The 23,331-nt window shown below is 57.5% G+C and overlaps 10 protein-coding genes across 10 annotated transcripts; 4 read left to right on the top strand and 6 right to left on the bottom strand.

Annotated features, from left to right (window-relative positions):
* Window positions 1-802: 802 nt before the first annotated feature.
* On the bottom strand, window positions 803-2,851 carry GLOTRDRAFT_54671 (tubulin alpha). Its single transcript, XM_007863653.1, has 7 exons — window positions 2,813-2,851; window positions 2,669-2,746; window positions 2,512-2,543; window positions 2,240-2,456; window positions 1,713-2,187; window positions 1,507-1,661; window positions 803-1,454 (listed from the first exon to the last, which is right to left on the bottom strand). The coding sequence occupies exons 2-7, from the start codon at window positions 2,727-2,729 to the stop codon at window positions 1,045-1,047; spliced, it is 1,350 nt and encodes a 449-aa protein (XP_007861844.1). The 5' UTR covers window positions 2,730-2,746; window positions 2,813-2,851; the 3' UTR covers window positions 803-1,044.
* A 176-nt stretch (window positions 2,852-3,027) lies between these two features.
* GLOTRDRAFT_136005 (alpha/beta-hydrolase) lies at window positions 3,028-6,990 on the bottom strand. Its single transcript, XM_007863920.1, has 18 exons — window positions 6,881-6,990; window positions 6,725-6,821; window positions 6,598-6,666; window positions 6,248-6,542; window positions 6,178-6,193; window positions 6,101-6,124; window positions 6,012-6,041; window positions 5,923-5,962; window positions 5,819-5,871; window positions 5,549-5,766; window positions 4,966-5,492; window positions 4,682-4,901; window positions 4,604-4,625; window positions 4,518-4,558; window positions 4,110-4,466; window positions 3,623-4,054; window positions 3,346-3,557; window positions 3,028-3,292 (listed from the first exon to the last, which is right to left on the bottom strand). The coding sequence occupies exons 1-18, from the start codon at window positions 6,921-6,923 to the stop codon at window positions 3,187-3,189; spliced, it is 2,802 nt and encodes a 933-aa protein (XP_007862111.1). The 5' UTR covers window positions 6,924-6,990; the 3' UTR covers window positions 3,028-3,186.
* A 370-nt stretch (window positions 6,991-7,360) lies between these two features.
* GLOTRDRAFT_70126 (phosphotyrosine protein phosphatases II) lies at window positions 7,361-8,395 on the bottom strand. Its single transcript, XM_007863921.1, has 5 exons — window positions 8,336-8,395; window positions 7,973-8,241; window positions 7,866-7,919; window positions 7,668-7,813; window positions 7,361-7,614 (listed from the first exon to the last, which is right to left on the bottom strand). Exons 1-4 carry the CDS (start codon window positions 8,386-8,388, stop codon window positions 7,671-7,673), a joined length of 519 nt encoding a protein of 172 aa, XP_007862112.1. The 5' UTR covers window positions 8,389-8,395; the 3' UTR covers window positions 7,361-7,614; window positions 7,668-7,670.
* A 978-nt stretch (window positions 8,396-9,373) lies between these two features.
* GLOTRDRAFT_136007 (uncharacterized protein) lies at window positions 9,374-10,324 on the top strand. Its single transcript, XM_007863922.1, has 2 exons — window positions 9,374-9,419; window positions 9,480-10,324. Exons 1-2 carry the CDS (start codon window positions 9,387-9,389, stop codon window positions 10,008-10,010), a joined length of 564 nt encoding a protein of 187 aa, XP_007862113.1. The 5' UTR covers window positions 9,374-9,386; the 3' UTR covers window positions 10,011-10,324.
* A 1,897-nt stretch (window positions 10,325-12,221) lies between these two features.
* GLOTRDRAFT_136008 (uncharacterized protein) lies at window positions 12,222-13,199 on the bottom strand (the record flags this gene model as incomplete). Its single annotated transcript, XM_007863923.1, has 3 exons — window positions 12,995-13,199; window positions 12,440-12,939; window positions 12,222-12,376 (listed from the first exon to the last, which is right to left on the bottom strand). Coding segments are annotated over exons 1-3 (837 nt in total), but the record flags the coding sequence as incomplete, so codon positions are not given.
* Window positions 13,200-13,497: 298 nt separating this feature from the next.
* GLOTRDRAFT_70128 (uncharacterized protein) lies at window positions 13,498-15,580 on the top strand (the record flags this gene model as incomplete). Its single annotated transcript, XM_007863924.1, has 8 exons — window positions 13,498-13,651; window positions 13,702-14,063; window positions 14,126-14,197; window positions 14,278-14,373; window positions 14,435-14,499; window positions 14,553-14,629; window positions 14,710-14,875; window positions 14,944-15,580. 8 exons carry the CDS (start codon window positions 13,498-13,500, stop codon window positions 15,578-15,580), a joined length of 1,629 nt encoding a protein of 542 aa, XP_007862115.1.
* A 180-nt stretch (window positions 15,581-15,760) lies between these two features.
* Window positions 15,761-17,164, top strand: GLOTRDRAFT_70130 (amidohydrolase 2; the record flags this gene model as incomplete). Its single annotated transcript, XM_007863925.1, has 5 exons — window positions 15,761-15,979; window positions 16,028-16,092; window positions 16,151-16,568; window positions 16,622-16,882; window positions 16,946-17,164. The coding sequence occupies exons 1-5, from the start codon at window positions 15,785-15,787 to the stop codon at window positions 17,162-17,164; spliced, it is 1,158 nt and encodes a 385-aa protein (XP_007862116.1). The 5' UTR covers window positions 15,761-15,784.
* Window positions 16,847-18,443, bottom strand: GLOTRDRAFT_109513 (nicotinate-nucleotide diphosphorylase). Its single transcript, XM_007863926.1, has 6 exons — window positions 18,217-18,443; window positions 18,013-18,153; window positions 17,872-17,948; window positions 17,708-17,815; window positions 16,946-17,628; window positions 16,847-16,882 (listed from the first exon to the last, which is right to left on the bottom strand). The coding sequence occupies exons 1-5, from the start codon at window positions 18,426-18,428 to the stop codon at window positions 17,285-17,287; spliced, it is 882 nt and encodes a 293-aa protein (XP_007862117.1). The 5' UTR covers window positions 18,429-18,443; the 3' UTR covers window positions 16,847-16,882; window positions 16,946-17,284.
* A 99-nt stretch (window positions 18,444-18,542) lies between these two features.
* On the bottom strand, window positions 18,543-19,734 carry GLOTRDRAFT_70135 (uncharacterized protein). Its single transcript, XM_007863927.1, has 3 exons — window positions 19,410-19,734; window positions 19,096-19,349; window positions 18,543-19,034 (listed from the first exon to the last, which is right to left on the bottom strand). The coding sequence occupies exons 1-3, from the start codon at window positions 19,578-19,580 to the stop codon at window positions 18,848-18,850; spliced, it is 612 nt and encodes a 203-aa protein (XP_007862118.1). The 5' UTR covers window positions 19,581-19,734; the 3' UTR covers window positions 18,543-18,847.
* Window positions 19,735-21,026: 1,292 nt separating this feature from the next.
* GLOTRDRAFT_103110 (uncharacterized protein) lies at window positions 21,027-22,517 on the top strand (the record flags this gene model as incomplete). The annotated part of the gene is made up of 5 exons (XM_007863928.1): window positions 21,027-21,314; window positions 21,369-21,581; window positions 21,628-21,795; window positions 21,851-22,069; window positions 22,119-22,517. The coding sequence occupies 5 exons, from the start codon at window positions 21,027-21,029 to the stop codon at window positions 22,515-22,517; spliced, it is 1,287 nt and encodes a 428-aa protein (XP_007862119.1).
* Between the last annotated feature and the right edge of the window lie 814 nt (window positions 22,518-23,331).

A 23,331-nucleotide genomic window follows, 5' to 3' on the forward strand; every position in this document is an offset into this window, starting at 1 on the left:
AGACCTCTTACAGGGGGCACTTTGGACGGTGTTCAGCCTCCCATTCAAAAAGGGGCAAACTTGAGCCAATTATTACTTCACAAATCGTCTGTAAGGTATAGAAGGCATATACGTACCAATCCGCTAAGCTCCCTGTAGCGTACTTCTTGAGATTTCGGAGTTCTGTAAAAAATCTGACTTTTACAGAACCCCCCCAGTAGTCGAACTCAATAAGCGTTTCTCGCTCATTTTCTCAGTGCGCTGAAGCCTTTCGGGGTCCCTGCCGAACGGCCATCGGACTTGGGATCTCAGCGCGAACGAGAAAACGAGAAACAGCTCCTCGAGCTGTTTCTCTCGTTTCTCTGGGGCGGACTTTCAATTGCCATGCGCTGTACTGATGTTCCAGGCTCTCGGTTGCTTATGTCTTGCCTAATACGATATGTTTTGGCTTGTTGTGACGCGCTGTTGGACGCGCACTAAGTTGTGTTCTGGCACCCTTGCAACTACTGAGCTAGGGCAGGGCCAGTATAGTGACCCTGCTGATACTGCCACATACCGTCCCAGTCCGCCATAGAATACAGCACGTGGGATGAGCACGAGCTATCTGACAGCTGTGGTGTCTAGCAGTGTCTAGCATGCGACGAGAAATCCGCCAGAAAATGCACGCTCAATAACTTCGGGTTTCTCCGTGTCGCCGCGTCGGCAGAAGGGGTGCCAGTGCGCCCGAGAAAATGAAAACGAGAAACGATATTGAGTTGGGCTAATGATAGTAAGCCGTGGAGCGGCTGCTGAGTGCGGAAAATCTCAAACTTCTCTATCGTTTCGCCGATTGCTGGAACGTTGTCAATGTAAATCTCAAGGTCCTCATGGTCTGTATACTAAGTAGGCCACATGCGCATGCGAAGAATATATATGATGAGTTCCTGGTATGATTATGCCTAAGGTAAAAAGGAAAGGGGGATATACGTAACGTAAAAATCATGACAAGAAGGGGACGATTACAAGCGGACTACGACAACGGAGCGACCAGAAGGAAAGAGACAACAAACAACGAAAGCGCTCCGCTTAGTACTCGCCCGCCTCCTCAACGTCTGCCGAGTCAATACCAACCTCCTCGTAGTCCTTCTCCAGCGCGGCAAGGTCCTCACGTGCCTCGGAGAACTCGCCCTCCTCCATACCCTCACCGACGTACCAGTGGACGAAAGCCCGCTTCGAGTACAACAGGTCGAATTTGTGGTCAAGACGACTCCAGGCACTCGAGATCGCAGTCGTGTTAGAGAGCATGCAAAGGCTGCGGGACACCTTCGCGAGGTCACCGCCCGGGATGTGAGCCGGAGGCTCGTTGCAGATACCAAGCTTGAAGCCAGTTGGACACCAGTCCACGAACTGAATGGTACGCTTGGTCTTGATGACACTGACGGCGGCGTTCACATCCTTTGGGACGACATCGCCACGGTACAGCAGTGCACAAGCCACTATATGCTGCTGTCAATACCGATCTCCGATTCGTCGGGAAAAGTCTCTTACTGTATTTGCCTTCCCTGGGATCGCACTTGACCATCTGGTTGCCAGTCTCAAAGCAAGAGAAGGTCATGTCCGCCACCGAGTTCTGCTCATGGTGAGCCTTCTCGGCAGAGATGATGGGGGCGAAAGTGGCAAGGGGGAAGTGAATACGAGGGAAACTGGTTTGCTTATTAGCGAAGAACCGCACGAAACCTGCTCCTGCTACTCACGGCACCAAGTTGGTCTGGAACTCGTTCAGATCGACGTTCAGGGAGCCATCGAACCGGAGAGAAGCAGTGATCGAGGAGACGACCTGGGCGATCAGTCTGTTCAAGTTCGTGAAGCTGGGCGACGAGATCCCAAGGTTCTTTTTGCAAATGTCGTAGATGGCCTCGTTGTCGACCATGAACGAACAGTCAGAGTGCTCCAAAGTAGTATGGGTCGTCAGGACAGAGTTGTAGGGCTCGACGACGGAGTTGGCCATCGTAGGAGCGGGGTAGACACTGAATTCAAGCTTGGACTTCTTGCCATAGTCCGTCGACAGACGCTCCAGGATGAGAGCACCGAACCCAGACCCAGTTCCACCACCGAAGGAGTGGAAGACGAAGAAGCCTTGCAGACCATTGCAGTTGTCAGCGAGCCGACGGACCTTGTCCATGACTAAGTCAATCTGTTCCTTGCCGATGGTGTAGTGGCCACGAGCGTCTGGTGGCAGTTATCAGTCAAAAGAAACTTAAGACTGAGGTGGAGCACTCACAGTTGCTGGCAGCATCTTCCTTGCCCGTGATCATAGTCTCGGGGTGGAACAGACTCCTGTAAGTACCGCTTCGTACCTCGTCGATCACGTTCGGCTCCAGGTCGACGTAGAGCGAACGGGGGACGTGTTTGCCCGACGAAGTTTCGGAGAAGAAGGTGCTGAATCCATCATCGTTACGCTTCGTAGGGCCTGCACCCTCAATCAAACGACCATCCGGCTAAGGCAAAATGCCATTAGGACGGATGAGAATTGGGAACTACGGTTAAACTCACGCTCAGCCCGTGCTCTACAGTATACAACTCCCCTGCAGGACCGCATATATCAGTATCCCGCATATACGCTACGCTAGAAGACTCCAAGCCACGCATAGCCCATATCTTTCGAATGGATCCGCGCTGCGCAGGGATCATCGAGTCGTTGAATACTTACAGCAAGCATTGCCGATCTGGACACCAGCCTGACCAACGTGCACGGAGATGACTTCACGCATTTTGAAGTAGACAGATACTTAAATTTCGCCAATCGTTAGCGCACTCCTAACGACACGTCGTTTTGCCGTTACTTTGCACATACCTGAGGAACTACAAGGCCAGTTGGAGGATGAGGTGGTCCAAGCGCGACGCAGAACAAAGGGCGGAGGGTTAAAGAAATCGACTGATTGCTTACAAACCGTCTCTCACGGATGATGCTTCCGTCCTCACCTTCTCCTCGAGGGTGTGCATGCATGCATCACTCGACAGATGTCATGTCGAAAAGAGGGCCGAAGTCAAACAGAATCGCACTATAATGCGAGTGATATGATATCGTATCCAAGACCGCAGAAATTTCCCGCTGTACATCAACAGAACTGATGCTCACCGACTAGATTAATATTATATAGACCATACTGTCCTCCTTAGATCTTGAGTCCTCTATATATGTGACGCCCGCCTGAGATCACATTCGGTCTACGACGAAGACGGTGACGGGAGTTTCCCGTGCGCGCTCTTCGCGACATGCTTCGCCTTATCCCGCCCGTCCCGCGCTTTCTGTGAACTCTTCCGCATGAAGATGCTGTAATCAAGTAAGTATCTCGGAAGACGCAGAAGGCCAAGTAAAATGCGCACGTCAAAATTGCAGTCCAGATGGACAAACCGTGGATGGGCGCCCGTTGCGTCAGTTGTTGTTCCGACACGGATTGCCGCGGAGCGTGGGTCGGGTGATCGTTGGGGTCAAAAGCAGCCCTCACTGCGTCCGACACCTTCAGCTTAGGCATCGTCCTGTGGGTAGACGGCGCCGAGTAGTATATACTCTTCTTGATGAGCGCAAGCGCTTCAGGCTAGTTTAAGTCGGGGGACCGGGATCAGAGCGAGATCGAGCAGTAAATGCCTTAGAGTCTCTCACCGTATCCCGTCTCTTGCAGATTGCACTCGGCGGCGGGGTCTCCCGCTCCAAGTCCAAGGGACCCCACCGACGCTCAGACTGCATCTCGCGGTGTTCCGGCGGGATTGACAACCTCGAAGGCGACACCGCCAAGTTCACCACAGACCCATCCTCAGCCAGTTGGAGACCCTGCGCCCTGGCATTCGCCAGCATTTCCTCGGCCCTCGCCTCGTACTTGCGCCTCCGTCGCACAACGCCGATCGCCTGACGCCTGAACTTCTTATCCCAGAGTTCCTGCCCTGTCAACCACCGCCTACAGGGGTCCTCCTTGATCACCCCGATTTCCGACGGCTTCAGCTTGAGCGCTTCGACTTCTTCCCTCGGCTCCATAGCCCTCACTTTCCCGTGTATATCGACGCGTTCCCGGATCATCAGAACGTCTGGTACATCCTCCTAGGTATCACAACTGATCAGATCCGGCAGAAACGATCACGTATGCGAGCCCTACCTCGCCCTGGGCGACCTTCCGCAACGCCTCCTCCACCTCTGACGCACCAGGAACGAAGTCCGCCTGTCCCTTATTCACCTCCTTTGTCGCCATCGCCTTATTATGATCAAACAGCTCAAACTCCGTCGGGGTGTCTACCGTCGACCTAACTTTGTCTAGGGCTTCCTTTGGTGTTTTCCCCCTCAATTCTCCCAGACGGGGTCGTCGGCTGTGGAAGTCGTCGGAATCACCGTCGCCAAGGGAAACTTCTGTAGGAGGCTTGTGCAGCTCGGGGAACGCGTTATTCGCGACCTCTTCTTCCGATCGGATGGTGACATGCCGAATAAATTGCGAAATAGAACGATATGCGTACTTGGCCTACAGAGATTCAATAAGCTTCATACATCCAAGGAGGGTAAGTTGACCTACGCTGTCCGTGAAGGTGAAGACCGTTAAGACATGGCACATTCCTATACGGAGTCAGTAATGCTCAATACCTGTTCAGTTGTACCTACCATCATACACCTGCAAATGGACCTATCCCAATGCACGGCTCAGTTCCTGCGCGCTAGCAACCATAAACAAAGACCCACCTTCGTCGGCGTGCGATACTTCTCCGCGTTCTCCTTCTGCCTTCTCCCCGCCTTGAGCACCCCATGCCTCACAGGGTACTCATCCGGGTGCGCCGCCCGATGGGCCAAATACACACCCTCATCTCTCAAAACTTCCCCGTCCCCCACCAGGATATACAGCGGGCAAAGGTTCCCCAGGGAGCCCTGGAGGATCGGTGACACCAGCGGGTGCGTGAGCTGCCTGAAATACGAATACGAAGGTAAGCTCAAGGGTTAAGGGCAAGTGCGAGTGCACCCGCACTCACTCGTTCGTAGCGTATATCTGGATTTGCGCGCGGAGCTCGAGGGGCGTCTCGTCGGGGTTGTGCATAAGGACTTTCGGCGGGGAGGGCTCCATCAAGTCGGTGTTATATGTGTGAACACTTGACGTGTCCCGCCGTGTCTCCCCTTCAGAACTCCGGCGGCCAGGCGCTTGGGAACTCGTATTTGCCTCCGTAGGAGATTGCCCATTAGCACTACCAGAGGCGTCGTCCTTGGCTCCCTCCTCAGCATGTTCCCCTACCTGCCCCGTTCCCGTCCGCTGCTCCGCAGGCACCGGCGAAGGCGACACCATATCATCCCCAGAAGCCACCATCTCCCTCTGCGACTCGACCTCGCCATCCGGACGCCCCTCCCCACTACCCCCCTCGTCCCTCTTCAAATCATCCGCATGTCCCGGCTTCGGCGGCGGGTTGGTCCTCGTCCGGATGACCCGCCCCTCCGGCGGGGGCACGGGCGCGACCGGCCACACCAGCGACGGCTTCGCCATGAACCCATGCGCAGGTATAATATCCTAGCGCCATCAACTTAGATAATCAACCTCGCGAGCACAGCACATACATCACTTACAGTAGGCATGTTCTGCATGACGCTGGGAAAGCTGTGCGTGAGGTCGACCCAGGGGCTGATGAGCACCGCGCCGGCAGGCATGGGCAGGCCCATGTCGCGGATGACTGTCAGTGCGGCGACGCAGAGCCCGCCGCCGGCGGAGTCGCCTGCGAAGACGATCTTACTCGGATGGACGGGCTTGTGGGGGGCGCCCTCGGGGGGTTCGATAAGGTAGAGGTCTGATTGGTAGAGTGTCAGTGGAAGGACGCGAGGTAAAGGCTAACCACAAACAAGATGCCAGGACGTCGTGCAGAGGGCAGGGCCAGGGGTATTGTGGAGCTTTACTGTTTTACTGTATCAATATCTGGTAGGGGAGGGTGTCGCTGATAACGCACCGGTAATTGGTCACGAACGCTCGACCTTTCATCTTCCTGGCTGTTCGAGATCATTAGTAACGAATGAGGGCTGCCTGGAGAGCTCCCACCATATCGAATAACCTGATACCTGTGGGTATCTAGAGCAGGGTCCGAGATCAACAACCGAACACCTCAGGCGAACAGGTACAAAACCCACTGATAGAACCGAAGAAATAGCCCCCTGTTCATTCAACGTCAATCCTGAAGATAGCGTATAGTTGAAAGTGAACCTACCTCCAGGCACGTAGAGCTGCACCACATTGTCAGCAATGTAACAACCAGCCGACCAGACTCACACGCGTACCATAACAGTTTCCAGATGCTCCATCTGCTTGATGGTATTACTCGCCGCATCCTTCTTGTTCTTCTTTCCCCCACCAGGCACATCAGCCGACAGATACTCCTTCTCCGTGACCCACTCCGCCTCGATCCCGTCTAGGCCGCGGACCTGCCACCACCTCTCGCCCCCCACAACGGCCTCGAGGTCTTCCGGGCCGAACCAGTCAATAAGGACATCTGCGGCGCGGTTGCATGACTTGAGGGGGACGACGACGGGCGCGACGGCGGCCCATGGGGGGGCAGGTACATGGGTGTTCGTGCTATGAGTTCAGGTTAGTGTACAGCGCGCATGGTCCGAAGAGTTGGAATGGTTACAAGGCCTGGAAAGACTCGATCGTGTTGTATGTCCCCAAATCCAAGAAAGCTTTGACAATATGGAAAGCCCTGAGTATTGTGGGTTAGCATAGGCTTAGCTGGATTCGGGGCTGGCTTCACTACATACTCGTCGAAGAAGATGTCGTCCGTAGCAACCTCTGCATCACCGTCAATAAATTTCTTCCCCTTGCGTTTCGAATGAGCAAGGAAAGTCTTGATGACGACTTCAGGCACGCAGCTCAGCATCCCGCTCATCCTTCAGAAAACACAACAAGTGACTTACCTGGCGTAATATGCACGGCCGCCGTGAAAGTGTTGAGTCCCATATCCCCCAAGCAGAACAGCAGAGAAAACAAAGATCAAAGGAGTGGAAGACGGCTCAGTCGAGCGTTGGGTGTGGGGGACGCGCTGGGGTATAGAAAGTCTCATTGCGACACTGCGAGGCCAGGGACGGGTGCAGACGCCCTGTCGTCAGCCGGCGTGGCTCCCGCGTGCACGGAAGACTTCTTCCTCAATTGAATCCCCCGATTCGATCGAGAGATCTCCTTTGAGATCTCGGAATGCAAGGTCAATTGTCAGGTTTGGCCGTGTACGAGAAATACTATGCAGCACTTTGTTTGGTGGAAGTGCCAGCTAACCCTCGATATTACCTCGTTGTTTCACCTCCGTCGTTGGATGTTTATGAAGCTGTCCCCTGAGCTGCTTCGTGGCCACGTACGGGCGAGACATGCATATATCAGCCTGATAAAGGACAAGACGCATCTAGGAAGAAGAGGGGAAGTTCGAAGCCTGAATGCGTATGTCAAATCTCGTGAATAAATAACACACCGCTGACAAATGAATTCTATCTCCCGCCTCCCACTATCAAGCCCCGCGTTAGGATACATGGGTGAGTCTATCGAATAGTGTGACAGTATATGCGAGATTAAGCAACGGTACACTAAAAATACACTACGCAGACCAAAGAGCAGACAAAACAAAGCAGGAGAAAACGAAAGCAAATTTTAAAACTGTCCCCTTGACACATGGTCAGTATCCGTTTGAAGCCCATAGTGAATCATAGGTCTCACCCGTTAGCGTCGGGCAGCCAGGCGGTGAGTAATCTGATGCCTCCAGGTAACATAGATTCCATTGGTGGGTGTCGGATTGTACTGGCACAACTCGAAGAGAACCAGCTGCTCCTGGAAGCCGGGATTCACCCAGGTTTGTTCGCGGGCTGCAGTGTCGGGTAAGACGGCGACGACGTAGACCTACCGCGGGACTCTTACCTCGTCGTACCTCTTCCAACGCAGCTGTAGCACTTATACGCCGCGAGTACATAACTAGAGAGAGCAGGTAAATTCCACCAATTCAAAGGTACAATAGAGAAACTCACGATAAGCAGCAACCACCGCTGCACTCCGAGATAGACCTTGCACACAGTGCACCAGCACCACTCCCCCGTCCTGCAGCGCCTGATGGATAAAGCGGACAGCAGAGGGAAGGTGTATCAGCAGGTCCGCATAGTCGACGTCTTCGACTCGGATCCGCAGCTGACTGATGCCGGATTCGGGCAGGTCAGAGGGGATAGGCTCGGTGCACACGGAGACTATGTGCGTGATGCGCCGCTCGCTCAGGGCACGCGTCGATCGAGCGGCCGAGAGACTGCATAGCGTGTCAGATCGACGCAAGCGCAGGAAGGGGAAGTAGCAAGATCAGAGACGAGCGCAAAGCAGTGAAGGGGACTATTTATACTGACTTGCCAAGGAAGAGCCTGCCTTCGATGATGGTCGAGACGTTCTTCCACCCCATAGCGAGCCGTGGACGAACTTGCTATGTCTTCGACGAGGAGATGCCATCTTGGGCCGTACTTTTGTACCACCGTGCAGCAGCGGCGGACGCACTAGCTCGCCGACATGCGCTCGGTTGTAGCACCTTCCGAGCCCGCCCCTCCTGAGTCATGGCGTCGCGAAACCGGTCGAAAAGCGAAAGTGCGCTATGGCGGTGAAGGGAAGCTGGACAGCCAAAGTCCCTGTCATACGAGGAAATCTACGCCGACAGCGACACGTGCACGCACTGCCACCACGCGCAGCATTGCATCGTCGGCCCGAAAAGGAAACTTGGACGGATTCAACGCCATCGGACGACTCTCTCGCCCGGCCCTTGCTCGTTTGCCGCCAGGGAGCTGTACGAAACGCGCTGGAGCATTGCTGAACCAGTTCATACTCGCCCGAAGTTGTTTGGTTAGGTGAACCACCAGCGTGCTATACCTGTACTCTGTGCAGTCTCATTACATCGGACGTTGACTGTCCGGCCAATCTTCCAGTCGACGGTGATGATGAGCACGCTACAGAACAAATGATCCGTCACGCTAGCACCCTCCGACCTGTCGATCGTGTATGGAGAAGTGAATCTACGTCCCAGATCCTAAAACAACCGTTTGCTGTAACTATGCGGTCATAGCATAGCCTTCTTATGCTGTAGGCTCGAACTCACTTCCGACGCTCGATGACGATGCACCAACAGCCCCCGCTTAGCGACAAGGAACGGGTCTTCAGCCAAGGTACATCGCTCGTCGACATGAAATATCGACTGTCCAGCCATAGCTGCCCGAAGACGCCCCGACAAAGGCACGACGACGCAACGACCATGCTCATTATGTACACCCGGCAACTCCCGGAGCTCTATTCATGGCTCCGACGCCGCAAACACGCTGCATGGCGTCCTCGCAGCAGCAGTCCTGCTATCTTTCCTATCCATTCCCTCTTTCCTCTCCACTCTGACACCCACTTACGCTGCACTTACGTCCGATGGTCCTGCCTGTGAAAATCGAGTGGGAGTCGGTGAGCACATCCAGGGACAATGCACGATCACAGCAGCCACTGACACAGTTGTGAACGCAGTACGACGAACACGGACGCCGCAGGATCAAGCCCCCGGCGTCGACCATCCACGGGTGGCTCGTCAAGTGGCGGGGCACCTTCTCGGGCGACGAGGAGCTGCGACGGCAGGGGATCCGCGAGATGCGCGAGGCGCGGGCCATCCGCGCATGGCGCCAGCAGAAGGGCAGGACGAAGAAGGGCTCAACCTCCGCACTCGGGCTATCCTTCCTCAGCAGGGGCCCCAGCACGAGCAAACCCAAGAAATCCCAGAGCCGGAGCCAGAGCCAGAGCCAGTCCTCGAGCCGGGTCGTCTCCCGGTCGAATACCCGCCACAGCCAGTCTCGCAGCCAGAGCCAGAATCAGAATCAGAGCCGCCAGGTTATCCCCCACCCCACGCACCACCGGCATGGCTCCTCCCGACAGAATAGCGGTAGTGCGGGGCAGAAGTCGCCCCAGCAGCAGCAGCACCGGCCCCGAGGGTCTTCTTCGCACCAGAGTCCCAGGCCCTCGGCGAGGAGGGCCAACACGAGCAGGAGATCATCCGGGAGATGAGGGGCCGTGGAGTCTGTATCCTCAACCCCGGTTTGCATGATTGTACGATTGCAGATGTTGTCTATTCTTTTCTTGATACGCTCGCAGCGCGATACCTCTTCCCCGTTGCATAACTTATCTCCGTTCACGCACATGTACGATATTTATCATTCCCCTTGCTGTATACGTAGACACCCTGTAATATGTTTGGAGTTGCGGACTTCTTTGGATCATCTTGTACATACACACGCACTTTCTCTAGTCTCTTCCCTTATCTCTGACGGACCAATTTATGACTGTTACGAACATGGGAACGCAGTGTCCGGATGCACGAGAATATACACTTGTCAGCTCCACCTCCCCTACAAGAGACTGTAACCTTCTCCCTGCCCACTACAGCTATGAACCGCCGGTAGTGTAGCGTTGCGGGACAGCCACAGAAATCGTTGACAGGATCTGCTTACCTACCGGCTGTTAAGCAGGTAAAGCGGGTTGTGTGTGGCCACGGGCGTTGACATTGCAGCACCTCCCCTCCGGCTCCGACGATCACTTTGCGCTCTTCTCGCAGTCCGCCTGAGAAGCGTACCAGGGATCGAGGCTTGTGGTGTCCAAGTCTGTATATTATCGCGGATCGCGAATCCCCGACAAAGCGAGCGTGGCCCGCTGACGATTCGGACGCGCGTAGCAGATATATAGGCTCGCGCAATGAGGAACGGCAGACCTCCGTCCATCTAAAGCGATGCAGGCACATTCAAGGAGACGAAGAGTTGCGACATGCAGACTAGGGAAACTGCGCGCCAAGCTCGACGACTGATCACTGTAGCCCTCACGTCAGTATAAAACAAATCCGCGATGAGCGAGCGCATACCAGATTCTATACGAGACCAGGGCAGACAAACGGGATATCATCCCCGCCGGCTCTCGGAGTGGACCTCAGCCGCCGGTGTTGGCGCAGCCACTTGACAGGATCTGCCTATGCTAGCCAGCGTCAACGTTCAGCGGGTAAAGAGGGCTGTGTGGCATGGGCGGCTCCGCCGATCACGAGAGTCCGCTCCTCCCGCGCAGTCCACGCCGAGAAATCGAGATTGTGGGAGAAAGCCTGAGGCCTGAATTGCGAAGAAGACGCTGGATGGAACTTACCTGCAGACGTATAGGCGTGGATGGGCGAGCGGGCGGCAGGGCAGCGTACCTCTAGAGTCTGAAGCTATGCGGTTATAGTCAAGAGCATCGACACAAAGCAAAGGGATGGTGCGTTTCGCGGATACATGCACGTTGGACTATGCCTGACTCTGCATGAGGACAGGGAGAACTGCAATTGTCGGGATCCCAGCGCTGCTAGGTACTGGTCCTCGCAAGTGGACCAGATTCCGCGATTCCGAGCGGGAATCGCGATTGCGGGGCTGACGCTTCAGCACCGCGGTGAGTCCCCGGGAGGTACAGCGGCGGTTGGAAACGAAGACCTGCGTTTGCGCACGGTTGTCCGTTCCACTTCCCAGAAGAGATGTACAGACGGCAACCGTCACCCTGTCCCGCCGGTAGTGCACTGCGCAGTCTCGCGGGACCGCCACACGACACGATCTGCTAGCTGGACCGCCTGTTAAGCATGGTACAGTAAAGGGGTAGAGAGGGCTGTGCGCGCGCGCACCCCGGCTCCGACCATCACGCGAATCCGACCATTCACGCTCCCTCGCGCAGTCCGAGTCCGAGTCCGCGCTGATGTTCCCTGAGAAGCGTATCAGGGATCGGACGATGGAGCTGGATATTGAGCTGGAGACGTATAGGTGGTGGAAATGCGAGTGGACGGCGGACCTCTGCAGGCCTAACGCTATGCAGACAGAGTCAATAGGAATGACAAGTCCCGCGGCAGGCAAGGAGCGCTTGCTTGCGTGACAGTGTCCGAGATGGTAATAGTCGACGGCGAGCGAATTCGGGTCTGCACGATACCCTGGCAGCTGTAACCCACGAGAGACCTCCATACTTGCAGTTACGGTCAATACATCGGGAGGCATAGCGTATCGGCACGTACCCTACAGAGTAAGAATGCTGTCTTGCAACGCTCGGAGCCTGTGAAGAGGACAACTTTTACCGTTAGTCAGTCAGGCGTATCCATATACTAGTTTCACGCAAGATCGCTCCGTCGCCGTTGATGGCCAATATGCATCCAGTGAATTATAACCAAACCGAGGATACAAATCCCGTAAATCACCACACGTCCCCTCCCTTTCACGCTCCCTCCCCACCCGCCTTATTCTTCTTCTTCTTCCGCCTGCGTTTCTTCTTCGCGTGATCACTTCCTTCGCCGCCGGGAGGGGGTCCGTCGAGGTTGAGCAGCGGGAGGCCGTTGGATCTTCGTTCGGAGGTGGGGCTGGGTGAGTCGAGTTTCGTTTCTAGCGGGATGGGTGTAGGAGGGGTCAGTGCTGGCGAAATGAAGGACAGAAGGGGAGGGGCACCTGAGGTGGAGATTTTCTGTTTTCCGTTGGGAGATATTGTGGGGGGTGTTCCTTGAGGGTAGGACGCTCCCGAGGGAGCCCCAGCAGGCGAGTTCTTGACCGCGCTCGCTCGCTCGTTCTTCGCGCTAGCGGAGGGCTCGCCGTTCTTGGCGACAGAAACGGTAGGCGCACTGCTTCCCTTCGCTCTGTCCGAAGGCGCGTCCAAAGCCTTAGGATTTTGATTCACAGCCGGGCTACTCTGGCTCTGCCCCTGCGCGCCCTGCTTCTTGTTTTTCTTCTTCCCCGCCGCGAAGGGATCCACCTTGACCTTTTTCCTGATCGCCCCCGCGCGACTGTCCTCCTCATCGTCATCGTCCGCCTGCCTCTTCGCCCCGCCAGCCTCGCCCTCCTCGCGCTCGCGCTTCTTCCCCTTCCCGTTGCCCAGCAGCTGCCCCTTCAGCCTCATCCCGTCCCTGCCGCTCACACCATTCGCCTCGGGCAAGGGCGCCCCAACACCGAGTCTATCCCACCATCAGCCTGCCTGCCAGAAGAGAAGATAAGCGGGGGCGACGCTACCTGTGGGGACGACGTACGTATTCCTGGAGGTCGGCTTCGGTGAGTGCTGCCGCGGCGGCGGGGGAGGCGAGGTTGGGCTTTATCCAGGAGGAGACGAGGTCGTCGGCGAGGGAGGAGGAGATGTCGATCTGGGCTTGGAGGGCGTCGGTGTCGATGTCGGCGTCGGCGTCGGCGTCGTCCATGGATTGGAGTCGCGTGCGATGGCGGCGATCCTTGGAGGCGTGGGAACATGTGCGTGTAGGGCATCCCAGCCCGATCTGAGATTCCTCCGGCCACTGCTGTCACTGAGCCTGATGCTGCAAGCTCAACTGCGACGAACGCGCTGGCATGCAAATTCGGGCAGACGATACCGCAGGCTATATAACGACACTCTGAGTGTGGTCGCCCGCTGACACGTCTTTCGTTGCTTGTTGTCCTCTGCTCACGACCGTTGCTCGCAGACTGAGACACGCCCGCTCCTCCCAGCCCGAGCCCCAGCCCGAGCCCGAGCCTGAGCCCCAGCCATGTTCGCCGTCCACTCGCTGCTCGCGCTGGCCTGTGCGCCCCTCGTGCTCGGCGCGACGCCGCTCACCATCCCGTCCTCGCCCTCCTCCAACACAACCGTCTACCCCAACTTCCTCGGCATCTCCTTCGAGCTCTCCTTTGTCGGCAACTACTGTCCGCCCCCCTTCTCCCCGTCCTCCGCTCCCCACTAACCCCTCCCCCAGTCGGCAACTCATCCTCCGCCATCCCCGCCCCCTTCCTCGCCTACCTCGCCGCCCTCTCCTCCACCGCCCCCCTCCGCCTCCGCCTCGGCGGCAACTCGATGGACGACAGCTCCTTCCTCCCCGCCCAGTCCTCGCCCCTCATCAACTTCACCAACCCCCAGGCGAACGCGAACGACCAGCCCGTGACGTTCGGCCCGCCGCTGTTCGCCCTGCTGAGCACGGTCGCCGGGAGCGTGCGCGGCGGCGCGCAGTACCTGCTCGGGCTGGGGCTCCGCGACCCGAATGATACCAACACCCCGCTCCTCGCGGGCGCGGCGCAGGCCGGGCTCGGCGAGTATTTGGACGCGTTCCTGCTCGGTAACGTGCGTCCCCTCCCCTCCCCTTCTCCCATAACGATCATTAACGCCCGTGCGCGCGAGTGTAGGAACCGGACCTGTACTCGGCCCACAACCAGCGGCCGAACCTCGCAAACTATACCGTGAACGACTACATCGGGGTGAGCACCTCTCCCATTCGTGGGTCTTCTGGTAGGGAGCTCACGCTGGAACGGATACTGACACGAAAGAACGGCGGTAGGAATATTATGTGGCGACTGCGAACCTGCAGAACACGTCCGCGGGCAATATCCTCTCGAACCATAACATCGCCGGCCCGACGATCTGCTGCAACTGGGTGCGTCATAGTCATTCCTTCCCCCACACCCTCAGATCCCGAGATTGAATGTTGAATGCAGGATCTCGAGGCGCTCCTCACCTCGGGGTGGCAGAGCGACTTTCAGGACGTGCTCAAGTACATTACGTGCGTAGTGACCGCCGGCGTGCGGTTGCGAGGCTGACGGTGACCGTTCGTAGACTGCAGCACTACCCGCAGAACAACTGCTTCGGGAGCTACCAGTACCAGCTCGACTACTACCTCAACCACACGAACGGTGCGCCTCTCCTCTCCCCCTTCCCCCTTCCCCCATCCTTCCCCTTCTGCTCTTCCTCGACTGATGATATCCGCGCCCAGTGCAAGAGCTGGCGCAGTGGCAGGCCGGCGGGCTCGCGGCGGCGACGCGCCCGGTGGTGATGAGCGAGTTCAACTCGGCGTCGTGCGGCGGGATCCCGGGCATCTCGGACACGTTCGGCGCGGCGCTGTGGACGGCGGACTACGCGCTGCAGATGGCCAGCGTCGGGTGCGTCTTGTTCCTCCCTTCCCTCGCCTCGTCTCCTCGACCACGCTGACAAAACCCCACGCACGCAGGTACTCCGCCGCGTACCTGCACACGCGCGAACCGGGCATCTCGTACAACCTCTTCGAAGCCGCGCCCGACGGGTGGACGACGCTGCCGCCGTACTACGCGCTCCTGCTGGTGTCCACGGCCCTGGGCGTCGCCAACGGGACGCGCGTGCAGGACCTCGCGCTGCGCGACGCGGCGCAGGCGGCGTACGCCGTGTACGACGCCGCCTCCGCCTCCGCCTCCGACGCGCTGCGCGCGCTCGTGCTGTTCAACTACCGCAACGCGTCGGGGCAGGCCGCGGGCTTCGCGGTCCCGCAGGGCACGTTCGGGTCTGGCGCGCGGAACGTGACCGTGAAGACGCTGCGCGCGCCGAGCGCGAACGAGGCGCACGACATCGCGTGGGGGAACGCGACGCTGCGGGGCGTGCGCGACGGGCGGCTCGTGCCGGCTGCGGGCGCGGGCGCGGGGGAGTACAGCGTGGACTGCGGTGGCGCCGGGGGGTGCACTGTGAGCGTGCCCGGGCCGGGCGCGGCGGTGGTGTTTGCGGCGCAGGGGGCGAGCGGGGGCGGGAATCGGAATGGCGCGGCGGCGCGGGGGTGGAGGGTAGGTGTGGGGAGTGTGCTGGTGGGCGTTGTGGGCGGTTTGGTGACGTTGCTTTAGGTGTCGGGACTTCCTGGATTTATGGTAATATTTATCGCTGTAATAGCCTGTACATAGAGTAGAACAACACAAATGCTGGATAATCTTGGTTAGCGATGGAAGCAGTACCAGTGTGGCTGTGGCTGTGGCTGCCGATCGAGATCGACGATAAGCAGCGGCGTTGAACTTCAAATCCACTCGCGATGGCTGCTACAGGCGTCCAGGATGAGCGCCGCGACGAGGAAGCTGCTCGTCGACGTCCACACCCACGTCTACCTCCCGCGCTATGCGTCTCTGTTGCGCTCGCGCTCGGCGGCGCCGCGCATCCTGTCCAGGCCGACCGCGGACGGGGCGGGCACGGAGGAGAGGCTCGTCATTCTGGACAATGAGCCCAGCGGCGGGCGGCCGGTCGGCCCCCAGGTATGCGTGCAGTTTCTCCAAGTGAAATCGAAGCTGAGTTGTCTGTAGTACTGGGACCGCGACGAAAAGATAAAGTTCATGGACAAGCACGGCATCGACGTCTCCATCGTCAGGTGCGCATCCATCCGCTCTTTATTCTCCTTCGAAACAAAAACTTGTCTCCCCCCCCAGCACGGCCAACCCGTGGCTCGACTTCCTCCCCGCCGCCGAAGCGCCCTCCCTCGCCGAAGCCCTCAACGCCGACCTCGACGCCTACTGCGCCACCGCCCCCGCCCTCTCCCCCGCCCTGTCCCGCCTCTACGCCTTCGGCCTCCTCCCGCTCGTCCCCGCCGTCCCCGTCCCCGCGCTGCTCGCCGCCGTCGCGCACATCGCCTCCCTCCCGCGCCTGCGCGGCGTCATCATGGGCACGCGCGGGCGCGGCGCGGGGCTCGACGACCCCGCGCTCGAGCCCGTCTGGGCGGCGCTCGCAAGGGCGGGCCTGGTCGTGTTTCTGCACCCGCATTACGGCGTGCCGAGCAGCGAGTGGGGCGACCGGGAGAACGGGCACGTCCTCCCGCTCGCGCTCGGGTTTCCGTTCGAGACGACCATCGTGAGCCCCTCGCTGCCCCATCCTCCTGCCTTAACGCTGACGCCCCAGCCCAGGCAACGACCCGCCTCATCCTCGCAGGCGTGCTCGACCGGCACCCATCGCTGCGCCTCCTCCTCGCGCACGCGGGCGGCGCGCTCCCGCAGCTCTCCGCGCGCCTCGCGTCGTGCGTCGCGCACGACCCCGCCGTCGCGCAGCGCCTAGCGCACGACGCGCGGTGGTACCTCGGGCAGCTGTACTTTGACGCGGTCGCGTACGGGCGCGAGGAGCTCGCGTTCGTGGCCGAGTGTGTCGGGCGCGCGGATTCGTATGAGAAGGTGCGTATCTTCTGTCTTGTCTGTACTCGCTGTAAGATGGTCATGTTGATGTGAATGATGCAGGGCGCGGACCGCCGCACCCAGTCCGCGCAACGCACCCTCGGCTCTTCGCGCCTCCTCTTCGGCACGGACCACCCGTTTTTCCCCCCGCTCGCGGAGACGGACAAGTGGCAGAGCGTGACCGAGAACCTCGAGGCGATCGATGGCGTCGAGGGGTGGTCCGACGCGGAGCGCGAGGGCGTCAGAGGAGGTAATGCGGCAAGGCTATTTGGGTTGGTGTAGGGAAAGGGAAAAGTTGGGATGTGGGTATTGGGTAGGGTGGTTTGTTTGGAATACAGGGCTCTTGGTTTCCGTACATCTTTATGAATAAGGATACACCCGGAATCATACACTTGTCCCTCCCTACTTGGGCTTCTGTATCTTCAAACTGAAATCCACATGCCTTACCCCCTGATGCACCGCGCTCGTACTCAGAATATCCACCTCCGGCACCGCGCGCTCCCTCAGATTCCCCTCCGTAACGTCCCCGCTGCTCTCGAACTTCCACTGCCGCTTCCCCGCCCACTTTTCCCTCAGCTGGCGCGCGACGGAGACGAGGGTGGGCCCGGGCATGTTGTCGAGCATGACGATATCGGCGCCGGCGGCGATGGCTTCGTCGGCTTCGGCTTCGGACTGGACCTCCACTTCGAGGAGGAGGGAGAAGCCGCCGACGCGGCGCGCGGCCTGGATCGCCGCGGTTATCGAGCCTGGGGAGTGGACGTCAGCCCCTCGAACCGAATTCGGGTCGGAAAGAGGGCGGGCTTGACGGAGCAGAGGCGGACGCACCGTGCGACCAGATGTGGTTGTCCTTGAGCATGATCATGCTCGAGAGGTCGTGCCGGTGCGGGTCGATCCCGCCCACCAGCATCGCGTACTTCTCCACGAGCCGGAACCCTGCGATACGCGCGTTACGGTGCACACACGCAGTCAGACGCGAGTGCGAGACGCACCGGGCGTGGTCTTGCGCGTGCCCGCGATGATGCCCTCGTACCCGTAGCTCCGCGCGAGGTCCAGGATGCGTTTCGACCTGCCGGGAACAAGTGTAAGCAACAGCGGAGTGCACAGAAGAACGAGACGCCCGACAAACGCACTTGGTCGCGATCCCGCTCGCCCGCGCGAGCATGTTCAGCGCAACGCGCTCCCCGAGCAAGATCTGCCTCGCCTTCCCCCGCACCGTCGCGACGTGCTTCACCGGCTCGAACACGTCCCCCTCCTTCATATGCCACTCCACCCTACCACCCACACACATCATCAGCGTCCCTCCCTCACACGCAAAGCAAAGCGACACCACTCACTCGCACCCAAGCTGGGTGAACACCTCCGTAAAGAACGGCACGCCCGCGAGGACCGCCGCCTCGCCGCCCTTGCCCAGGAGGTGCGCCTCGCGCTCCGCCTCGCCCACGACGTACCCGCCGTAGTCGAACGACGGCGTGTCCTCGGCCAGCCACCCAGTCACCTGCGGCTTCCAGCTCGGCGGGAGCAGGTGCGCGTAGTTGTTCTCCGCCATAGTGCCGGTGGTGGATGGGACTCAAGAGGAAGTCATGGTTTTCGAATTCCTGGGGCTGATAAGATGCGAGCACGCGATTATAAATCGCTCATCCGGCTTACAGATGCATGCATACGACGGGAATTAGGATGCATATTTGCCTACCTAATCTAAGCCACGAAGCTAAAAACACAAACAGTATGGTACGCTGTCCGAATATGAGCCTCGCGGCCGTTGGCAAATACACAGTACGTTCAATGTTCGATTGACACTTATAATACGATACGACCAGAGTCCGGAGAGACAGAAACGACAGTGATATGGAACGACAGGATGTGTGACCCACAGGAGAAAATGAGACCTAGGATAGGAAAAAGTCATGTCCACGCTGGTGTAAACCCTCTAGTCCTCTACGACGATTTTGACATGGGGGTAGGTGTTTAGGCCATGAAGGCACCGACCAGGGCGACGAGGCCCAGGAAGCCGGTCGTGACGCCCGCGCCGGGGAGGGCAGCGCTGCTCGAGGTCGGGCTGGTGGTGGTGTCGGACGTGGTAGGGTTGAGTCCGCCAGCGCCAGTAGCGCCGCTGGTACCAGATGCACCATTGCTGATGGTCATCGTGCTGCCGCTGGAATGAGATTCACAGTAAGCTCAAGTGATCAGAGGAAAAAATAGTCACGACTACAAACCTGCGAGAAGAGGTGCCGCCGGTAGTGCCGGTAGCAGTGGACGTGCCCGACGAGCTGGTGGTGCTCTTCGTGATGTTGAACTCCGAGGACTGGGCGAGGATGCTGTTCAGGTCCTGCGCGTCCTTGACAAAGTTCAGCCTGAACGTGCCGCCAACGGGGAAGCCGTTGCTCGGGGGCGGGACGGTCGTCGAGCCGGTGGTGCCGTCAACAAGGGCGATGAGGACTTGGTTGTTGCTGGGCAAGACGTTGCGGTCCTGCGTTTGAAGCCCACGTCAGGACGCCCTCCTGTCATCCATTCCACCGCTTGCACGCACCTCGTTCGTCAGGACCAGGGTGAAGTTGCTCGGGTCCGTGTCGACGCGCTGCCAGCTGACGGTGTTGGGGCCGGCGGAAGTCCATCCCTCCTGGGCGTTAGGGGAGGTGACCTGGTACGCCAGAGCGGAGGCGACGAGAGACAGGAAGATGGCAGAGTAGGAGTGCATCATCGTAAGCTTCGAGTAGGAAACGTCTGAGTTTTTCTGGGTGCTGGTTGAAGCAAAGGTAGAGCTGAAAAAGACTGCGAAGACGAAGCGACTCGAAGAGAGAAATAAAGAACGTTGAGGGGTCGAACGTGGTCGAGAGTCAAAATATGAAAGCCTCGAAGGCTCACTCAGGCCGACGCCGCTGGGCTGTACCACCGCCAAGCGTTCCCACGATTGTTGTGGCTCGCCGTCACGGACACACAGGCTTCAACTCGCCGAAGTCCGGGGAGCGGTATTTGGCACATTCACTGCATTTGCTGCACTTTATCTCACCTGTGGATAGGCGCCTGGATGACCAACATGTCACGAACTATCTACAGACTGAGATACCTTCGTTGTCTAGCCAGTAGATAGCTGCAAGAATGTTCCCATGTCTCAAAGTATCCACACCTGAGATTACTGGCCAAGCTGTACCCGAAGATTCATAGGCGAGACGTTCTCGCCTTAAACATCTTGGTGGGGGATAGATTGGGTATCACGGGCTTGGGACCGTAAGCCACGTTGACTGTCTTGTGGTGCGTAGAATAGCCTACGGTTCACGAGGTGACGAGATTCGGACGATCAGATTGATTACATAATATCCGTATATGTGCATCCGATATCTAAATACAGTAACGACGCCACCGACATGATCATCCCCTCGATCTTGCTCTACCAGCTCGTACAACCACAGGGAATTGACAGAAGCTGTATCAGAGAGCTGTATCAGAGAGAGGGCAAGCAAGTAAGATTGGCTGAGCACAAAGTGGCACTGGTGAAACCACTCACTGCCTAGCAATACTAGTAGTATAGGTACTACACCCAATATCGACGCCACAACAGCCGAGATTTACGATGAGGGCTGCTGTCGTCGCAAAAACCAAAGGCTGAGGACACCTGTCAATCCAGATCTTGAGCTACAGGTACGATGATCACTCACCAGAATTTTTTTACCGCTGCAGGCTGCTCAAATACTGCGACAGTGCGACCCTAATGACGAGCTCACCTCCATCGTCCCCCTCGTGCGGAATGGCATCCACGTTAGGAGAGGCAGATGCGTCCCACCCTGACTCTAGCCATCCGCAGGCAGCGGCCTCATTTCCTGGCCTTCCGCCAGGATTTCCTCAGCAATATCCGGCACTTGACCCGATGAACCCGTTCCAGGGAATGAACGAGATACAGGTTAGTATGATTGAGAGCTCGTACAAGCATATAGGACTCACCGTTATGCAAACTCTCCTCCAGTATCCCTCCTTCTCAACTCCCATGGCGCATGCTCAGCTCCAGATGCAGTACGCTGGCAACCCCATGTACACGCCACCAGCGCCGGCTACGCAATTCTCTTACCAGAACCCGCAATTCCCTCCTCACCAGCCCAGCGGATATGCTTTGCCAACCATTCCGTCAGACCAGCAACACGGAGCTAACAATATGACTAACTCACCGTCGGGACCCTGGGTGCCCACCACTGCGAACCTTGTTCCGCCTAACGTATTGATGCCCTCACTCGCTCGAAATGCTCCCGCACCTCCCCTGCATTCTCCAACGCCGGTCGCAGGCGCCCATCTAAGCGATTCAAAAGCCACCGAACAGGCTATCCTGGGCCTGTTTGGATTTGGCAGCATCGAAGAGTGCCGAGAGTTTATGGAAGCAAACAAGGCATCTAAAGGCGGTCGCAGGCGCAAAGGAGCTCCATATGAGCAGGACCGAAAGCTAATAGTGAGTGATTGTCCATCTAAACCCTTGCGAAGCATCACTAACCTGCATTTCCAGGCCTCAGTACATTATCATGCGCTGTTGCTCCTCGGATGCGATCCTAACGACAAGTCATACACCGTGCCCGAGCCTCTCCCACTGTGTGCTCCAGTCCGCACAGACGCAGGCGGTGTACGGCTCTATAACCCGGTATGGGCGATGGGACCCACTTCGCCTCGCAACCGTGAGTACATCGATGCGGTAGTGAGCAGCATTGAAGAGAGCGAGAAGGTAAGCTAGTAACACTTACCTGGTGATCTAACTCACTCCGGCCCAGGCGCGACCAACTCTTGGTCAAGACATTAGCAAAGCGGCCATTCGGGATCAAGTCAGAACGTTCTTTGCTCAGCTCCGTAGACGTTACCAGAGTCAAGTTGACCCCGCTGCCAAGAAAAAACAAGAAGCTAAGAATGATGATACTCGCTCACGGCAAAGGCGCAAACACGTATGTCATTAGCCTCACCAAACCTAGTGGAGTTGGCTGATTTAAAGATCAATAGAACGCTGATGCACACCGAGACCTTTTTGACGAGTTCAAGGAGAAGTATAAAGAGCAAGCGGAAGGCATTGAAAAACTCATCATGACTGACTGGGGCTCTTCGGAGTGTAGCGACGAGGGTAATTGGCCCACAAAGGCTGAGGCAGTTGCATACCGGCGGTTGAAAGGTGGAGGAGATAATGCCTGGGAGGTCAGGCGTAAGGAGTGGCGGTCGGAAAAGGTGAGTTCATTCTCTGACTCACCCGCGACAGTCATGCTGAAGACATCAGTATAACCGCATCATAGGGGCATTCCGCAAACTGAGGCGACAGAAGGATGAGAAAGATCAGGAAGCTGCACGTACCTCTGGTAAGAAAAAAGACCGGCTCGGACGAGCGAAGATCCCACGCGTCCTCGGCGCTGATATCAACGCCAACCATGGTCCTCCTCGTACTGGACCACGAATGCCGGTGCCTTACGAGTGGTCTGTGAGCCGTGAATGGGCAAAGAGTTGGGCTGTACGTACCGGTAATGCTGAGCTATCAGTTCGCACTGGGGAGCATCTCCCTGTCTTCGACCTTGATATCCCCGATGAGGACATTGACCCAGAATATCTCGACTGGATCACTAAGGATCTGGGTAATGTGCCGGTTGATAGCGAGTCGAACGAGAGGGAAGAAACCAGTTAAATTGTTAGATACAAATTGGTCACTTGATGTAAAATTGAGCAGATAATGCTACGTAGTGCTATTCACCACTCTGAAGAATAAATGTTGGTCAATTGATGCGTGTATGCAAAAGCCAATGTACAACTTACTCTATCAAGAGAAACGGTTGCCCAGCATGAGACATTTTCGACTTGGACAGTATGTCGCACAACGTGCGAGATGATGTTATTCAGATCAATCAGGGGCGCCGGTTCGAGCTGTTGTGGAGCGATATGGGTCTCTTCCTCCCACAGCCGGACCTCGGATCGACGGCTATTGGATGCAGTGAGTTGATGGACATTACAAGAGGCAAATAGCTCACAAATGCGCCCACGGTGTGTTGGAGATGTCGATGAGACATGGCTTGAACCACCTGACTCGCCCGAAGTAGTACATTCCAAGGCCGACTTGCTCAAATCGGACAATGTGGGTTAGTTCCCCCACCCAGCTTTCCGTTGGAGTTGTTCGGACTGCAACCAGGGAGTCAACAACATGAACAGAGGAAAAGCGAGATGAGGCAAGATATCTCTGGCCTCGCAGGATGACGTGATCAAAGAATGTTGCTTGTGAAAGCAGGGGGGCACTTCGTAGAGCATCCGGAGGGGCGAGGATAGACCGAAGACGTTGATGCGGGAGAGAAATCTGGAGATGGGAGAGAAGTTGGTAATAAAGGTCCATCGGGATGTGATGATGCTGCGATCTCGGACTGAGACGGAATCTAATCCCCTCTGCAAATTGTGAAGATTGGGCAGAATCTTCGTGGACGAGAGTCACGTACCATCTGCTTGTGCCTCAT

This window comes from Gloeophyllum trabeum (genome assembly GCF_000344685.1).
Source record: "Gloeophyllum trabeum ATCC 11539 unplaced genomic scaffold GLOTRscaffold_00002, whole genome shotgun sequence".
Lineage (NCBI taxonomy): Eukaryota > Fungi > Basidiomycota > Agaricomycetes > Gloeophyllales > Gloeophyllaceae > Gloeophyllum > Gloeophyllum trabeum.

Coding starts and splice junctions, on each gene's coding strand:
- GLOTRDRAFT_54671 (XM_007863653.1), bottom strand. CDS start 2,729: ATGCGTGAAGTCATCTCCGTGCACGTTGGTCAGGCTGGTGTCCAGATC. Junction 2,188..2,239: donor GGAAGATGCTGCCAGCAACT/GTGAGTGCTCCA, acceptor AACTGCCACCAG/ACGCTCGTGGCCACTACACC. Junction 1,662..1,712: donor TTCCAGACCAACTTGGTGCC/GTGAGTAGCAGG, acceptor TAAGCAAACCAG/TTTCCCTCGTATTCACTTCC.
- GLOTRDRAFT_136005 (XM_007863920.1), bottom strand. CDS start 6,923: ATGGGACTCAACACTTTCACGGCGGCCGTGCATATTACGCCAG. Junction 5,963..6,011: donor GTATCAGGTTATTCGATATG/GTGGGAGCTCTC, acceptor GATCTCGAACAG/CCAGGAAGATGAAAGGTCGA. Junction 4,902..4,965: donor CAGATATACGCTACGAACGA/GTGAGTGCGGGT, acceptor TTCGTATTTCAG/GCAGCTCACGCACCCGCTGG.
- GLOTRDRAFT_70126 (XM_007863921.1), bottom strand. CDS start 8,388: ATGGGGTGGAAGAACGTCTCGACCATCATCGAAGGCAGGCTCTTCCTT. Junction 8,242..8,335: donor GGCAGGCTCTTCCTTGGCAA/GTCAGTATAAAT, acceptor CACGCTATGCAG/TCTCTCGGCCGCTCGATCGA. Junction 7,814..7,865: donor GTTGGAAGAGGTACGACGAG/GTAAGAGTCCCG, acceptor CCGACACTGCAG/CCCGCGAACAAACCTGGGTG.
- GLOTRDRAFT_136007 (XM_007863922.1), top strand. CDS start 9,387: ATGGTCCTGCCTGTGAAAATCGAGTGGGAGTCG. Junction 9,420..9,479: donor TGAAAATCGAGTGGGAGTCG/GTGAGCACATCC, acceptor TTGTGAACGCAG/TACGACGAACACGGACGCCG.
- GLOTRDRAFT_109513 (XM_007863926.1), bottom strand. CDS start 18,428: ATGGCGGAGAACAACTACGCGCACCTGCTCCCGCCGAGCTGGAAGCCG. Junction 18,154..18,216: donor TTCACCCAGCTTGGGTGCGA/GTGAGTGGTGTC, acceptor TGTGGGTGGTAG/GGTGGAGTGGCATATGAAGG. Junction 17,629..17,707: donor CAACCACATCTGGTCGCACG/GTGCGTCCGCCT, acceptor TCCACTCCCCAG/GCTCGATAACCGCGGCGATC.
- GLOTRDRAFT_70135 (XM_007863927.1), bottom strand. CDS start 19,580: ATGATGCACTCCTACTCTGCCATCTTCCTGTCTCTCGTCGCCTCCGCT. Junction 19,350..19,409: donor CCCTGGTCCTGACGAACGAG/GTGCGTGCAAGC, acceptor CTTCAAACGCAG/GACCGCAACGTCTTGCCCAG. Junction 19,035..19,095: donor GGCGGCACCTCTTCTCGCAG/GTTTGTAGTCGT, acceptor ATCTCATTCCAG/CGGCAGCACGATGACCATCA.